Source organism: Odocoileus virginianus, chromosome 34, assembly GCF_023699985.2.
Source record: "Odocoileus virginianus isolate 20LAN1187 ecotype Illinois chromosome 34, Ovbor_1.2, whole genome shotgun sequence".
In the NCBI taxonomy this organism is placed as follows: Eukaryota; Metazoa; Chordata; class Mammalia; order Artiodactyla; family Cervidae; genus Odocoileus; species Odocoileus virginianus.
Window position 1 is genome coordinate 11715331 of NC_069707.1, and position 17060 is coordinate 11732390.

Below are 17060 nucleotides of genomic sequence, written 5' to 3' on the forward strand. Positions count from 1 at the left end.
GAAGGGGACACAGAGGAAGAAGAAACAGAGATGACCAAGAGGAATATTTTAAGATGAAAGATGATTGCAAATTCAACCTGCTTAGTGTTCTCAGGGGTTCTTCTGTTGCCTTCAAAGACAGTGCCAAAATGTGTAGTAATCAGATTCCACTGATAGCAAACTTCCTCTGTCTGAAGACTAGCATTAGAAGAAATAGTTAAAGAGTCACTCAAATTAATTACCGCTCTAAGTGATGTTCACTGTGCTGGGAAATAACCTTTGCCGTGTCTGGCTGGCTGGCTCTCACCATCTCTTTCTCCATCTACATGGACATACGCACAGGTACTCTGTGTATATAGTCTCTTCCAAAACCACACACACAAACTCTATTGATATATACCCATATACACATGTGTGTGCACATGCATGTGCCTTTGCATTCAAAATTATTTTCTTTAAAATTCTAGGAGAAACTGTTTTCTGACAAAATCATGAGCAAATTTCACTAGCCAGACTGCACTGCACAGAACTGATAGAGAAGAGAGATACCGCCTGCCACACGGACCTTCCCCATACGCCAGGCCGTCGGGAAGGACATCGCTTATAAAGATGCGACTGAGATGCTGATGTTCGTCCACCTGCGCAGTCACTGCAAACCCTAGGAAGGAAAATAAAAGGAGAAAACAAGTCTAAGTTCCTGACACTAAGTCAATGGGCAGTATTTCCTTGACCATCTATGTATTCCTGACATCATACATAAGTAGGGTGTGTAGAAAGTCTAAATGACAGCTATTTTGAAAGCACAGCTATCTATGAGGGGCAGAGACGGGGGAGTGTATCAGAGCTAAAGGTTTAGGACATTATGCTACATGAAAAAGTCAGCCACAATAGAACAAGGACTACATGATTCCACTTCGAGAGGTACTAGAGCAGTCAGATTTAAAGAGACAGAAAATAAAAGGCTGGTTGCAATAGGCTGTGGAAGAGGAGAGAATGGGAAGTTACTATTTTACAAGAGTCCCGGTTTTGCAAGATAAAAACAGTTCTGGAACCAGGTGGTATTAATGGGTGCACACCAGTATGAATGTATTTAATGTCACTGAGTTGTCACTTTAACCTGTCTTAACAATTGCTATGAAGGGAAATCATGATATGTGTTGTTTTTCAGTCACTGAGTCGTGTCAACTCTGCAACTCAATGGACCGCAGCACGCCAGGCTTCCCTGTCCTTCACCATCTCCCAGGATTTGCTCAGACTCAGTGATGCCATCCAACCATCTCATCCTCTGTCACCCCTTCTCCTCCTGCCTTCAATCTTTCCCAGCAGCAGGGTCTTCTGCAATGAGTAGACTCTTCACATCAAGTGGCCAAAGTATTGGAGCTTCAGCATCAGTTCTTTCAATGAATATTCAGGACTGATTTCCTTTAGGATTGACTGGTTTGATCTCCTTGCAGTCCAAGGGACTCTCAAGAGTCTTCTCCAGCACCATGGATCAAAAGCATCAACTCTTCGGTGCTCGCCTTCCTGAGGGTCCAACTCTCACATCTATACGTGACTACTGGAAAGTACTGTGAAGAAAGCTGAGCGCCGAAAAAATGATGCTTTTGAACTGTGGTGTTAGAGAAGACTCTTGAGAGTCCCCTGGACTGCGGGGAGATCCAACCAGTCCATCCTAAAGGAGATCAGTCCTGGGTGTTCATTGGACAGACTGATGCTGAAGCTGAAGCTTCAATACTTTGGCCACCTCATGCGAAAAGTTGACTCATTGGAAAAGACCCTGATGCTGGGAGGGGTTGGGGCAGGAGGAGAAGGGGACGACAGAGGATAAGATGGCTGGATGGCATCACCGACTTGATGGGCATGAGTTTGAGTAAACTCCGGGAGTTGGTGATGGACAGGGAGGCCTGGCGTGCTAAGATTCATGGGGTCGCAAAGAGTCGGACACGACTGAGCGACTGAACTGAACTGTAAAAACCATACCTTTGACTAGATGGACCTTTGTCAGTGAAGTGATGTCTCTGATTTTTAATACACTGTCTAAGTTTGTTATAACCTTTTCTTCCAAGGAGCAAGCATCTTTTAATTTCATGGCTGCGGTCCCCATCTGCAGTGACTTTGGAGCTCCCCAAAATTAAGTCTGTCACTGTTTCCATTGCTTCCTCATCTATTTGCCATGAAGTGAATGAGTAGCCAGCCATTCCATTCCCTTTCCACAGGGGATCTTCCCAACCCAGGGATCAAACCTGAGTCTCCTGCATTGCAGGCAGATTCTTCATTGCCTGAGCCACCAGGGAAGCCCTATATTATGTGTATTTTACCACAATTTAATTTTTTTTAATTGAGATCAAGAAAGTCTTATTAAAATAAGTTAAGTTCACTTCAATACAGTATTTGTTAAGAAACAACTCTGTATGGGGTTAGGCACGTTGAATAGGTGGAGAAATACTTGAATGGATGCTGCTTGCCCTAAATGGAACTACATGGGACACCCAGGTGAGATGGCCCTTCTCTAAATGTCTCCCTCCATCCTCCAAAAGTGCCCTCATCTGTGATTCCATGGTAGGAACACACATTTCTACGTCTTGATCCCATAAATACTGGGAATTCTTTGACAACAGAGGTATGTCCCTTATTTCTTCTGTGCCTCACGCAGAGCCTGGGAGATCATGGTCACCAAAGAGTATTTTTTCAAGTATCTCCCATCAGTCATTCAGATGCAACGAAGATTGACCAAAGGAGACCTTGGAGAGCAGGGTGAGACCAATAGAAACATAGACAAAATGCTCAGAAGCCTTGAGAGGAAAACCAATGTAACATCTGGGGCCACCTTTTAAAATGCCATATACATGTGTTAGTATACTGTATTGGTGCTTATCCTTCTGGCTTACTTCACTCTGTATAATGGGCTCCAGTTTCATCCATCTCATTAAAACTGATTCAAATGTATTCTTTTTAATGGCTGAGTAATATTCCATTGTGCATATGTACCATAGCTTTCTTATCCATTCGTCTGCTGATGGGCATCTAGGTTGCTTCCATGTCCTGGCTATTATAAACAGTGCTGCGATAAGCATGAGACAAGTGCTCAGGGCTGGTGCACTGGGAAGACCCCGAGGGAAGGGATGGGGAGGGAGGTGGGAGTGGGGATCAGGATTGGGGAACACATGTAAATCCATGGCTGATTCATGTCAGTATATGGCAAAAACCACTACAATACTGTATAGTAATTAGCCTCCAACTAATAAAAATAAATGGGAAAAAAAAAGTTATAGAAATAGTACAAAACAGAAAAAAAAAAAATTCTGGGGCCAGACAGATGTCATAGAATTTAGAAACAAGGAACATCATTTTACCAAAAACCCCAACAAATCATAAAAAGGAAAATTTTAATATATTACAATCAGGTTGTGTCATTTTAAGGAAAATAATTATATCAATATATCTAACAAGAAATAATCTTTCTATGGAGATATCTGTTGATCATTAGCCGGCAGGCTGCAGTCCACGGGATCACAAGAGTCAGATACGGCTTAGGGACTAAACCACAGCCACCACCATCTCATCAAGTTTCTCTGGAAGCAGACGAAGCAAGAGACAGGAAGGAACTTTAAGATATGAGCACAGTCTACAAAGAGCCCAGTTTAAACACAGACAAAAGAAATGCAAGAATTAAATATTATGAAGTGATTTGGATAATACTGACCCTTAATTATTAAACTGAAGGTAAAGCAATTGAGTAAGGTTTCTTCAAGGAAGGGAGACTTTTAGTCAGTTCTTGAAGTACAAGTTGGATTTACACACTCAGAAAGAAGCGAATAGGGGCGGGGAGATGTGGGGAGCAGTTCAGACAGGTGAAGCGCTAAGAGCACAGACACTGAGATGAAAAAACTGTTACATGAATCATACGTTAATCAGCTAAGAACTTCGCCCAGCACACGATAAACTCATTGCGTCGTTATTATCACCATCACTTCAAATTTCTCTTCAGTTTTTACATTCATTCCTCTTAAGTGTTTTGGCATTTCCCCCTAATAACAATACATATCTTTTTAGTCTGCTAATATAAATTAATAGGAATGAGGGAAGAGAAAGGAAGCTCAGACTCTCTTGTCAATAGTTTCTGAAAATGGGAAGAAAAGAATATTAGGTCCAAAGATACTGGGGCAAACCCGGCAAGAATAGACCAGACGGTTCTCTGATGAGCATGTTCCTCCTCCTTACCGAAGTCAGACACACCCCCGGTCTTTGTCAGCTGCACGTCATACACGCTTAGTGGAAAGACTTCTATTTCATCATAAACCTACAAAAGGGAAGACCCACAAAATCAGAGGATCTGAAGTCATAGTATCTTGGAAATTTATTTTGACTGTTTCCAAACTAGATGCCAATTTAAACAGAATTTTTTCCCCCGAACAACACTATTTTTTTAAATTAAGGGGCCATGGATGGGTTTCAGATGTCCCTTACCAAAGCCAAAGAACACTCACCTGCTCCTGCATATATTCATACGGTGCAGGAATACAGTACTCAACGTTCTCATCCACTAACTTCCGAAGTTGTAGGCCATAATGGCTGGGTTCCAACTGCCTCATCTAGCAAGAAAAAGACAGCTATTCAGATGTTGAATTTCTTTCTAAACGTGCCATTGTTCACTAAAAAAGTGGAAATTTCTTTTAAAAATATCTTCTATAATTTGCTGAGTTTAAATATATACAAGAGCTCAAGTTTCAGTGTGTGAGAAAAAAAAAACGGAAATTATTTTTAAGAAGGTTTTCTCTAAATGATACCACTTATCACTAAAAGCAAGAGATGTATTTTGAAGCAGTTATGGTGGTAGATATCTGATAACAGAATATTCCTCACCATCAGCAACTGCTCTCTTTTAACAGACAGGTAGTACCTAAATTTAAATTGCTTCCTGTTACTAAAGTAATTTGTGAAATGTCAACCATCTCATATTCTGCAGACTTCAGAATTACGAATTTCCTATGCCAACCATTTTTGACAAGGAAAAGGTGTATGTGTATATGTGTGTGTACGTATATACACATCCACACACATATATATACACATCCACATATTCTGTCTCAGACACATTTTCAACAATGAGAAATTATCTCAAGGCTATGTTCTAACTGGATCTGATTCACCCACTACATCTGACCTCCTCTATCAGAATATTTACCGATTTGATATTATTGTTATTTAATAATACTATTGACTGCCTGACATAATGGAGCAAAAGAAAATTAAATTCATTAACAGTATAAGCTGCATATAAAGATATGTGAAATCCTAAGGCATAAGTCAAAGTGAAAAAGGAGGACTAAAATGAAAGATTAATAAGCATTTGTGGTAAAGAGCTACCAAACTCGACATTTTTTTAACCATTTCGTACGTTTGCAGTTTATCTGAAAACTTAAAAATATTTCAGCTCTACTGCGCCATCTGGTGGTCTGAAAGCATATTATCTGATGCAGCTGAGTCTGTTTCAAGGATCTCAGAGGGCTCTCTTGTAAAATATATCATAAACTTTCTTTTCAGAAATAAAACCCAGTTTGAATAATGAAGAAAACACCATCTCATAACAATCTCCATGAAGCAACTGTGAGTTATACTGAGTGACTCATTTAATCTGGAGAAACTTGATAAAACTAGCATCAAATCAAACCATTGCAAAGTTTATGCCACTTTCTCACAGAATACCATCTATAAGTACCTTAAATAACAAGAGACTTCATAATTATCCCAGATATAAAGGTATAAATACAGAATTTCAGTAAGATAGCTCAAGTTCTTCATGAAGGCATGGGGCCGTGACTTAATCTATTCTTATAAAATGTGGGGAAAGAGAATGTTATAATTAATGTGTTAATTAACAACAAATTTGCTCCTTCCTGTAAAAAGTAAGGTCGTAAACACCACATAAATTAAGCAAGCATAGGAGGGCAACGTTAATGATTATTCCCATTCAGAAGCATATTTCTACAGCAAAATCCACTACCTTGCAGGCCAGAGTCAGAATATCTTCCACTCTGGTTTCCGGCTTGATCATCACAGTCACGGCTTGATGATCCTGAAAGTGAACGTCAACCTGGCTCTCCCACGTGCCATCTCGGGGAACGCCATCCACTGCTGACCCGTATAAGTGTAGCAGGTCATCTACCTGTTTGGGGATCCCAAAAGAAAGGGTGGGCTTGACAAGCAAATGAGGGAAGCCATGGGGAAACGCCCGCTGAATTCAGAGTTAGCACTTTTGCACTCCTCACATCTAGGGCTTCTCACAACCCCCTGGGGCAGACAAGCCTGGAGTTTCCTCATTTGTTTAACCCACATGCAACTGACGCCCTGGGAGGCTGCCTGAAGTCCATCAACTCCTCCTCCCGTGTTCTAGCCACTTTGCCTCTCAGCCCAAGTTGGCACAATGCAGTCAATGAAGGGCGGTTCAGTATCCACTCTTACTGCTCTAGAATTGTCCGGATGACCAGGAACTCCATGAAGTCTATGTCTAAGCCACGATCCCAGTGAATTTCAGATACACTCTCGGCCATGGCCTCTGACGCCTGCTTGCATACTAACCATGAGCTGCACTAATTTAATCCAAGCATGTTTCTCTCCTCTTATTTCTACTTGTTTTTAAAAATTACCCCCTAATCCTGGACTAAATGTTTCTCCATCTTCAGCTAGACACTCGTTCAGAAAGCATCCCCAAACATACCATGTTTCAGAAGCTTTTCCCAAGGAAGTTTTGTTTCCTAAACTTCACCCTCACAGTAACTCCATGACCTCATGCTAATATGTTCTTCTATGATTTATAAATAAAAATAGTTAACATGTGTACATATTAATCAGCTCAGAAATGTTCCCCTCTGGTTAGGCTCTCATATTAGTCTGGTGGTAAAGACAAAACGTGGGGAATTGAAATCAAAAGACTGATGCTCAAGTCACAGCCCTTAACCAACAGTAGGGCAGGACATTTCCTGTGCTGGACCTCCCTCCTATTTTGTAAACAGGGATATTATTACTACAACACAACTGCTTAAGTTTACCAATCAATAATACAAATTTTGTGAACAAAAGAGATTATATGTGAAAATACCTCGCATATCAGAAAATGCTACACACAGATTCATCAACACATCATGAATATCCACCATGAGAGTTGTCACTGACAGATTTTTTACCTTGAATTTCATGCATTTAAAACACACACATGCACACACACAAGATTCCCCTATGTGCTTAAGTTGCTTCAGTCGTGTCCGACTCGTGTTAAGAGTTAACTCGTGTTAAGTCGTGTTAAGAGTCGTGTCCGACTCTTAATGACCCCATGGAATGTAGCCTACCAGGCTCCTCTGTCCATGGGGATTCTCCGGGCAAGAATACTGGAGTGGGCTACCATGCCATTCTCTAAGATTCCCCTATACCATAGGATTAAAATACTAGAATATGTAATTTAAAAAAAAAACAGGTTTAGGCAAAGAAAGGGAAGAATCAATCTTCCTGTCTTGTGTTTTTAAATGTGGTACTCATCTTTGAAGTGACATTTCTGGATCTGTCACTTCCTGTCCATTTTCCTGGAAAGATGATCACAGCCCAGAATGCACATGAACCACACTTGCCAAAGAAAAAAAGAGAGAAAGAAGCAGAGGTCTGAAGCCAAGGACTCAGGCAAGCAGCATGGACCCCGGTGTCCCCTGCAGGGTCCCATCTCACGTGGGTCCCATTTGCTTCTCAGGTTAAACCTCAGGCACTTGCATCCACCGGATCAGCAATTTCAGCCAAGGGCATCAGCAACGAGCAGGTACGTGCTTAAAGGCACAGGCCCCACATCTCAAACTCTGCTCGCTCAGAATCAAACCAAAACCCCGGCAGAGGTCACTGTGGAGTAAGAAATCACAAAGAGCCAGGACCAGGGGACGTCAAACCGTCCTGACTGCTGCTGCAAAGCAATTCAGGGCTGTACTTTCAGAGCAGAGCTGGAAAAACGTGACGGAGGATGGACGAGCTGGGGGAGGGACACGGGGAACACAAATCCACCACCACCCTCCCCTCATCCCAGAGAGACCTCACGACTCCACTCACAGCCCTCGGAGGCAGGCGCTGTCCCGACTCTCTAATTAACAGTGAAAAGAACGGGGCTCAGAAAATTCTAGAAACTTGCCCCAGCTCCCACAGGAAGCTGTGACTGTCGTACTGTGGGAATTTGAACCCTGGAACCCAGTGTGAGCCTGGGCTCCCTACCAGTGCTCTATCGAAACATCAGCCTGGTCGTTAGTCACCTCTCGCAAAAGGGACACAGGCCAGATGCCTTACTCTTCTCGGTTACGGCACGAGGCACGCCATGTCCCAACTCCCCCGACTCCCCACAGGAGCACCCTCCTGCCTCCGGACCCTGGTCACCCCTGCTTATTTCACCTGCTTTATGCTCCCCAGAGCTCCTGTCCCGAATTCACATGTATCTTTCAACCTTATTTCAAGTGCTACCCTCTCTCTTAGGAAGTCTCCCCTGACCTTCCCCGACCCCCAACCCCAACTCCACTCAGTTAGATGTGTCTACACTCTGATGTCCCGGCAGCGAAGTCCAGCCCGCTTGATAGTCATTTCCAGGCCGTTCTCAGGCCCCCAGGTGCTGAGATGAATGAATGACAGCAGAGGCGCTATCCTTATTCTCAGTGTCCTCCAGCACTTCACACGGCATGTCCTCCAGCCCTTCACACAGAGTCTCCTTCAGCCCTTCACACGGCGTGTCCTCCAGCCCTTCACACAGAGTCTCCTCCAGCCCTTCACACGGCGTGTCCTCCAGCCCTTCACACAGAGTCTCCTCCAGCCCTTCACACGGCGTGTCCTCCAGCCCTTCACACAGAGTCTCCTCCATCCCTTCACACGGCGTGTCCTCCAGCCCTTCACACAGAGTCTCCTCCAGCCCTTCACACGGCGTGTCCTCCAGCCCTTCACACAGAGTCTCCTTCAGCCCTTCACACGGCATGTCCTCCAGTCCTTCACACACTGTGTCCTTCAGCCCTTCACACGGCGTGTCCTCCAGCCCTTCACACAGAGTCTCCTTCAGCCCTTCACACGGCGTGTCCTCCAGCCCTTCACACAGAGTCTCCTTCAGCCCTTCACACGGCATGTCCTCCAGTCCTTCACACACTGTGTCCTTCAGCCCTTCACACGGCGTGTCCTCCAGCCCTTCACACAGAGTCTCCTTCAGCCCTTCACACGGCGTGTCCTCCAGCCATTCACACGGCGTGCCCTCCAGCCCTTCACACAGTCTCCTTCAGTCCTTCACATGGTGTGTCCTTCACATGGTGTGTTCTCCAGCCCTTCACACACTGTGTCCATCAGCCCTTCACACGGCGTGTCCTCCAGCCTTCACACAGAGTCTCCTTCAGCCCTTCACACGGTGTGTCCTTCACATGGTGTGTCCTTCAGCCCTTCACACAGAGTGTCCTCCAGTCCTTCACACACTGTGTCCTTCACATGGTGTGTCCTCCAGCCCTTCACACACTGTGTCCTTCAGCCCTTCACACAGAGTGTCCTCCAGCCCTTCACACACTGTGTCCTTCAGCCCTTCACACGGTGTGTCCTTCACATGGTGTGTCCTTCAGCCCTTCACACAGAGTCTCCTTTAGCCCTTCACACAGAGTGTCCTCCAGCCCTTCACACGGTGTATCCTGCACCCAGAACACCCCCAATCCATGGGTGTTGAACTGGATGCAATGAGAAATTCAGCCATGTATGGGCTTGGAGGGTAAGAGCTGCCCATTTTCAGTATCTTATTCAGAATCTACTTCCACAGTCAAGTTCTTAATCCTCCCTAAAGTTTCAAGAAGAAAAACTAAAAGAGGATTACTGTGGAGAAGTTCTAGGCTAGAGAAAACTATGAAGTTTTCTTCCTAGAACTAAGAAGTTCTAGGCTAGAAAACTATGCGGGCAATTGAGAAGTTGCAACAAAGGACAAAAGAAACATTTATATTCTATTCAATTAAACAAGGTTCTGTGCCTACTTGTGCTCTGAGGAAACATTTCCTGAGTCTACACTGTTGACCTAAGGTCAACTGAATGACCGAGAAGAGGTCTGTCAACACCAAGGCTAGGGAAGTTTCAGATTCTCTCAAGAGATCCTTCAGTGAAAATTTACCTGTAGTTTTTTTCCTATGCATAACACACACACAGCCTAGAAGTATAAGCAGTTAAAAAAAGGTGAAATATGGCTATTCAAAAGGAGTACCAAGGATGTAGAAGTGATTATGGTGCTTATACATCTCCTAGGCTGTTGGAAGATTTGCCCACTTGAAGAAAAAAAACAAACTGGATTGATCCTCTTAAGGGTCAGTGTTATCCACACTGAAATCACATGCTTCATTTTCAGTGAGTCAGATAAGATATTCTCTCATCTTCTTTTTCATAAAAGGAATAGAGAATCATGAAAACAATCCCAACAAGCTGAGGTGTCTGGAAAACCCTTTTCTCTGCTTACTCTTAAAGACACTACATTAATCTTTTAAACCGCCACCCAGAAGTCCTTGGCTGGCTACCCCTGTCAAGACTATCACATACCCCTTCACCCACTCCATCCCTCCCTCCCCACAAAATTAGTTTCCAGTCAGCCAGTTCAAGGTTTCCAGTTCTTGGAGGAGATAAATAAACTAGCAAAAATACAATAAACAGACAATCCGGGTCAAATCCCAGCCTTGTCAGGGCTGGTCAGCTCATGTCTCTCGGCTTCACCTTCACAAGGGGCTGAAGCAAACCAGTCCCACAGAGAAATCAGGAGACCGGCATGAGGAAGGGCATTTGAAGGGACTACATAAACTGTAAAAGGCCATCGACTATGTAAAAGATTGCTTTTGAAGTTTGGTGTGGATTATGGAATTACACCATACTAGGCTTGACTAATAAATCAAGTCAAATAAAATTACCGCGGATGGTGACTGCAGCCATGAAGTCAGAAGACGACTGCTTCTAGACATGAAAATGATGACAAACCTAGACAGTGTGCTGAAAAGCAGAGACATTATTCTGCTGACAAAGGTCTGTATGGTCAAAGCTATGGACTTCCCAGTGGTCATGTACGGTTGTGAGAGTTGGACGGTAAAGAAGACATCACCAAAGAATTGATGCCTTTGAACTGTGGTGCTGGAGAAGACTCCTGGAAGTCCCTTGGACTGCAAGGAGATCAAACCAGTCAATCTTGAGAGAAATCAACTCTGAATACTCATTGGAAGGACTGATGCTGAAGCTCCAATACTTTGGCCACCTGATGCAAACAGTTGACTCATTAGAGAAATCCCTGATGATGGGAAATACTGAAGGCAGGGGGAGAAGAGGGCAACAGAGGGTAACATGGTTGGATGGCATCACTGATGCAATGGACATGAACTTGGGCAAACTTTGGGAGATGATGAGCAACAGAGAGGCCTGACAAGCTAGGCTGCAGTCCATGAGGTCGCAAAGAGTCAGACACGACTGAACAAAGGCTTGACCACTGTAATTCAACAACAGCCACTGTAAAGAGCTGCATGAGAATCAGGCCTGGCTCCAAAACCCAGAGGAACTGTGCGACCACTGGTGCCCAGACCACCATGTGGTCCAGGGCTGGGTGGCCATCCACCAAACGGTAACATCACTGAACTGCAGCCACTGCCACTTCCGTTAAGGTGTGCAAATCACTTTCGCCTTCCAGGTAGGACAGCTTCTTTGGAAGCATTTCTTATTACCATCACATTAATGGCCTTGAAAGCATACATGTCAAATTACGTCTGCTCAGTGCGCCTCAAGGAGAGAAAATTGAAACTCCATGGGCTCTCACAGCAGATGCTTTTGGATCAAATGGCTCGTAATTACTACTTGACTCACTGTAGGGAAGTGAGTGGCAAAAATCACAATCTGGCCGTCACAAAACGGGCCCACACCACAGTTGCAGACAAAAGGAAGGTCTATTAGCAAGTGAGATGAGGGAAGAACACAAAAGGCGTTCCGTGCTCTTGGCTGTCTTAACAGCAGCAAAATGTCACAGAGGAGGAGGTGTTCACTTCCTTCTTGGGTGGATGCCCAAACATCAGTTAATATGAAAGGGAAACAAAGACCTATCTATGTACCATCCATCTGTGCACATACGACTGTTATGTAGGGTTCCAGACTAAATGTTCTATTTACACAGACCAGAGTGATGGTCAAGAATAAGCGGTTTCATTCACAGTTTTCACTAAAAAAAAAAAAAAAAAAAAAAAACAGCATTTTTCCCCCCAGTTTGGAGCTAAGGACTAGTGTGACAATACTTCATTCACTCGCTGCCACACAAAGTTGAGACACCCCAAGCCAATTTTCCAGGAGCAAGAGCCAAGGCTTAGGGCGCCAGGGTATCTGCAATGATGCTTCTGGGGTAGCTCCCTTCCAGAGCCTCAGCGGGGGATTTGTTGTCACTATCTCCATAACAAACACATCCCTTCAAACTCTGACTGAAACGTATTATTACTCACCAAGAAGTACCCTATGAAAAGCTTTCGCTTTTTTGGCTGGCCAAAGTGTCCTTTAAAAAAACCCGCTCAAATAAGACTGGCTGGATTCCAACATTAACAGATTTCAAATTAGGGTGACTCATTGTTGGACTGTTACACGCTGCACCGATTAGAATGGAATATTTTTAAATACCCGTGACCCCTCCTCCCTCCCAGCACTCAGGAATGACTGCCTGTCTGTGTTACGCTGATGGACATAACACACTGTTTACAAATAGATGGCTGTGCAAGTTATAAATATTCTCCAAGAATGATTAGCAGAAAAAAAAAAACACAAAAAAACAAGTGGAATGAAACACTAATTATTCAACCAGCTACAGGCAGAATCTTAAGTCCCAGAGATATAAAAAAAATCAAATACCCTTCATTCTGTCTGCCACTCAGTTTAAACCTAGTTATCTGAGTACTACAGGACAGAAATGATTGACACGCCATTAAAATAACCCTCTATGTCAAAGGAATTTCTTCAGTGTTGCTACCCAGAAACAATGTTTAGTTAAAACAAATAGGGATAAATGTTTAAATATATATGCTTTAAAAAAAAAATAACAGCAAATGCAATAATACTTTCCTCTCACTGGTTATAGCACCATTGGGACTTGTTAATTAAATCACAAGATGATTTGGTCATTTGAACCCAATTTAAATAAGCACTAAGCTTAATTCTGATCATTAATGACTAGCAAAATTTATTTTCAATGTCCAATGTTAAGTTCTATTAATAGAAAGTGTTTTGCTGATACAATTTCTAAACTCTCAAAGTAGGAAATTTAAACTATCACAATGCTGGGAAATATATGACCTTAAAACCATGTGGCTTTTATTGCAGATCAAACAGTTCTTCTCAACCATTAAAGGGCTACATCTAATACAGACAATAAGCAAATTTATTAAGCAATACTATATCCTTAGCAGTGAGTCATGGGTTAAGAATATACACATAACCAAAAGTGAAAGTGAAAGCAGCTCAGTCCTGTCGACTCTGTAATTCTCCAGGCCCGAATACTGGAGTGGGTAGCCTTTCCCTTCTCCAGGGGATCTTCCCAACTCAAGTATCAAACCCAGGTCTCCTGCATTGCAGGTGGATTCTTTGCCAGGTGAGCCACAAGGGAAGCCCAAGAATACTGGAGTAGGTAGCCTTTTCCTTCTCCAGGGGACCTTCCCAACCCAGGGATCGAATCTAGGTCTCCCGCATTGCAGGGGAATTCTTTACCAGCTAAGCCACCAGGGAAGGCCAACACATAATCAAGGGTCCTAGTTATAAACTTGCCTGGGAGATATGACATGTATACTTGGTGGGATGACTAACAGTAAAAGATAATAAGAAGCAAACAAATAATAATGATATAATTTGCTGCTGTTGCTGTTCAGTCACTAAGTCGGGTCCAACTTCTTGCAAACAAACAATTTTTTAATCAAGTAAAATCTCTGGTAGACTGTGTAATTTGATCTGGATTTTGAAAAAAGCTCTGAGTTAATATAGAAAAAACAGGGCAGAGAATGGAAATTATTTATTATGAAAAGTCTACCATTTTGATGGTATGATCTATAAAAAGGAAGGTTGGGATTTGGCTCCCGCAGAGTTCTTCTTAGTCAAATCAGGTGGCGCTAGTGGAAAAGAGCCCATCTGCTAATGCAGGAGACATAAGAGATTGCGGGTTTGATCCCTGGATTGGGAAGATCCCCTGGAAGAGGGCATGGCAACCCACTCCAGAATTCTTGCCTGGAGAATCCCATGGACAGAGAAGCCTGGTGGGCTACAGTCCATAGGGTCACAAAAAGTCAGACGTGACTGAAGCGACTTAGCACACACTTGGCAGAAGGAGGCCAGCCAGGAGCAGTGCCCACGACATGGCCTCCTGGTACAGCCACCCCAGCTCACTTGAGCTGCCCTCTGGCAGCCCGTGCCCTGTGAGTATGGGAGGTGAGGGCAGGGTTTTGAGCAGAGGTTCTCTAGCCCATATCTCAGGACACCTCGGGCAGGGCTTAACCATGAGGGGTGATTCAACAATAACCATGGAACTGAGGCCCTGCTCAGTACTCACAGCTGGGTCCACTTCCCATGGAGGCAGAAGGGATGGCGTCTATGGCATATATTTTAAGATCACCAGAAATTTCCTCATTTACCTCTCTCCAGACCCATCACAGGGTCTAAACACTCCACCATTCCTCAGACCTTTCAAACTATTGCCAATTCACTGAATTATCCCAATTAATGTATTATGTAATATTGCCTACTTCTGTAAAAGCACATTAAATTGTGTCCAAGCTCTTAAAATCAGGTTTTAGCCTCAACAAATAGTTTAGAGGTTTATTGGACATAAACCCCAGGATACAATGATTTAGTGAAGAAGGAGATAAGAGAAATAGTAACACGAAAGACAGCTTTAATTGGAAGGCGTGGATTTGAAAAAGACCCAAAGAAGAGGCCTGAGCTCACCCAAACCACCATCACCCTACCCCAGAATTCCACCCAGCAATGGCTCTGAGGCTTTGCTTAGTCAGAAACTGTCCTGGGGACTAGACGGAGCCACTGTGCTCAGCTCTACTGAAGGTACCACCAAAGGATGCTGATTCACAGCGTGAAGTACTGTGTGTGGGAAGGCCCCCGACACTCTGGGAGGAAAACACAAGTTTGGATTCACTAAATTCTCTAATGACAGTAAGTACTAGCCGAGGAATAGGGATGAACAAATGAAAGTTGCTATTTTGACTTCAGTCTAGCTATACTCATTGGAAGGACTGATGTCAAAGCTGAAACACCAAGACTTTGGCCACCTGATGTAAAGAACTGACTCATTGGAAAAGACCCTGATGCTGGGAAAGATTGAAGGCGGGAGGAAAAGGGGATGACAGAGGATGAGATGGATGGATGGCATCACTGACTCGACGGACAGGAGTTTGAGTAAGCTCCGGGAGACGGTGATGGACAGGGAAGCCTGGCATGTTGCAGTTCATGGGGTTGAAAGAGTTGACACAACTGACTGACTGATACCACTTTGAAGATGGAGTTATCATGAGTTTAAGATACCTTCAAAAATAATTCGCATTCTGAAAACACCTTTTACCTACTCAGCACCATTTCAGTTCGAAATGTATTCTCAACAGGTTGAGGTAAAGATTCGGAACCAGCATCCTCCACTTAGCATTTATGTCATCCAAGGAAAATAAGACGGCTGACGTCTATCACCACCCTTACCTCACTGGAGTTATTGGAGCTTTGAGGTAGCTGAGTTCCAGAAAGTCCATGGCTGCCACTTGAATCGAATATCTGATAGATAGGAGGAGGGAAAAAAAGACTAATGAAGTGGCTCTGCAATATTCATTCAGCAGCTACTTTCTCAGTATTTAAAAACTTAAGTTCTATAACATTTGACAAGATCTTCCTATTGCAATTTGAAATTTGCAAATTTACATTTGCAAATTTACGACTCTACTACATTTAAGTTTTTCCTTGAAAAAGTTGTTTTTTTTTCCTTGCCATATGGTTACACATATTACTTTTCTATCATATATTATATATTGCATAGGGACCTGGAATGTTAGGTCCACGAATCAAGGCAAATTGGAAGTGGTCAAACAGGAGGTGGCAAGAGTGAACATCGACATTCTAGGAAACAGCGAACTAAGGTGGACTGCAATGGGTGAGTTTGACTCAGATGACCATTATATCTACTACTGTGGGCAGGAATCCCCTAGAAGAAATGGAGTAGCCATCACAGTCAATAAAAGAGTCTGAAACGCCATACTTGGAGGCAATCTCAAAAACAAGAGAATGATCTCTGTTCAATTCTAAGGCAAAACATTTAATATCACGGTAATCCAAGCCTATGTCCCAACCAGTAATGCTGAAGAAGCTGAAGTTGAATGGTTCTATGAAGACCTACAAGACCTTCTAGAACTAATACCCAAAAGAGATGTCCTTTTCATTATAGGGGACTAGAATGCAAAAGTAGGAAGTCAAGAAACATCTGGAGTAACAGGCAAATTTGGCCTTGGAGTACAGAATGAAGCAGGGCAAAGGCTAATAGAGTTCTGCCAAGAGAACACACTGGTCATAGCAAACACCCTCTTCCAACAACACAAGAGAAGACTCTACACATGGACATTCCCAGATGGTCAACACTGAAATCAGATTGATTATATTCCTTGCAGCCAAAGATGGAGAAGCTCTATACAGTCAGCAAAAACAAGACCAGGAGCTGACTGTGGCTCAGATCATGAACTCCTTATTACCAAATTCAGACTGAAATTGAAGAAAGTAGGGAAAACCACTACATCATTCAGGTATGACCTAAGTCAAATCCCTTATGATTATACAGTGGAAGTGGGAAATAGATGTAAGGGACTAGATCTGATAGAGTGCCTGAAGAACTATGGATGGAGGTTCGTGACATTGTACAGGAGACAGGGATCAAGACCATCCTCAAGAAAAAGAAATGCAAAAAAGCAAAATGGCTGTCTGAGGAGTCTTTACAAATAGCTGTGAAAAGAAGAGAATCAAAAAGCAAAGGAGAAAAGGAAAGATATTCCCATTTTAATGCGGAATTCCAAAGA

The 17060-nt window shown here is 43.3% G+C and overlaps 1 protein-coding gene across 5 annotated transcripts in view; it reads right to left on the bottom strand.

The window, feature by feature from the left end:
• TIAM2 (TIAM Rac1 associated GEF 2) overlaps window positions 1-17060 on the bottom strand; it is a 244678-nt gene that overhangs the window by 72647 nt on the left and 154971 nt on the right. For 4 of the 5 annotated variants that reach the window (XM_070461588.1, XM_020880120.2, XM_020880121.2 and 1 more), the window contains 5 exons: window positions 15703-15774; window positions 5984-6145; window positions 4467-4571; window positions 4201-4279; window positions 545-637 (listed from right to left, as the gene is read on the bottom strand). In XM_070461588.1, coding sequence (XP_070317689.1) covers window positions 545-637; window positions 4201-4279; window positions 4467-4571; window positions 5984-6145; window positions 15703-15774 — 511 coding nt within the window. The remainder of the gene's footprint in view (window positions 1-544; window positions 638-4200; window positions 4280-4466; window positions 4572-5983; window positions 6146-15702; window positions 15775-17060) is intronic. The other variant, XM_020880123.2, reaches the window with a different exon arrangement.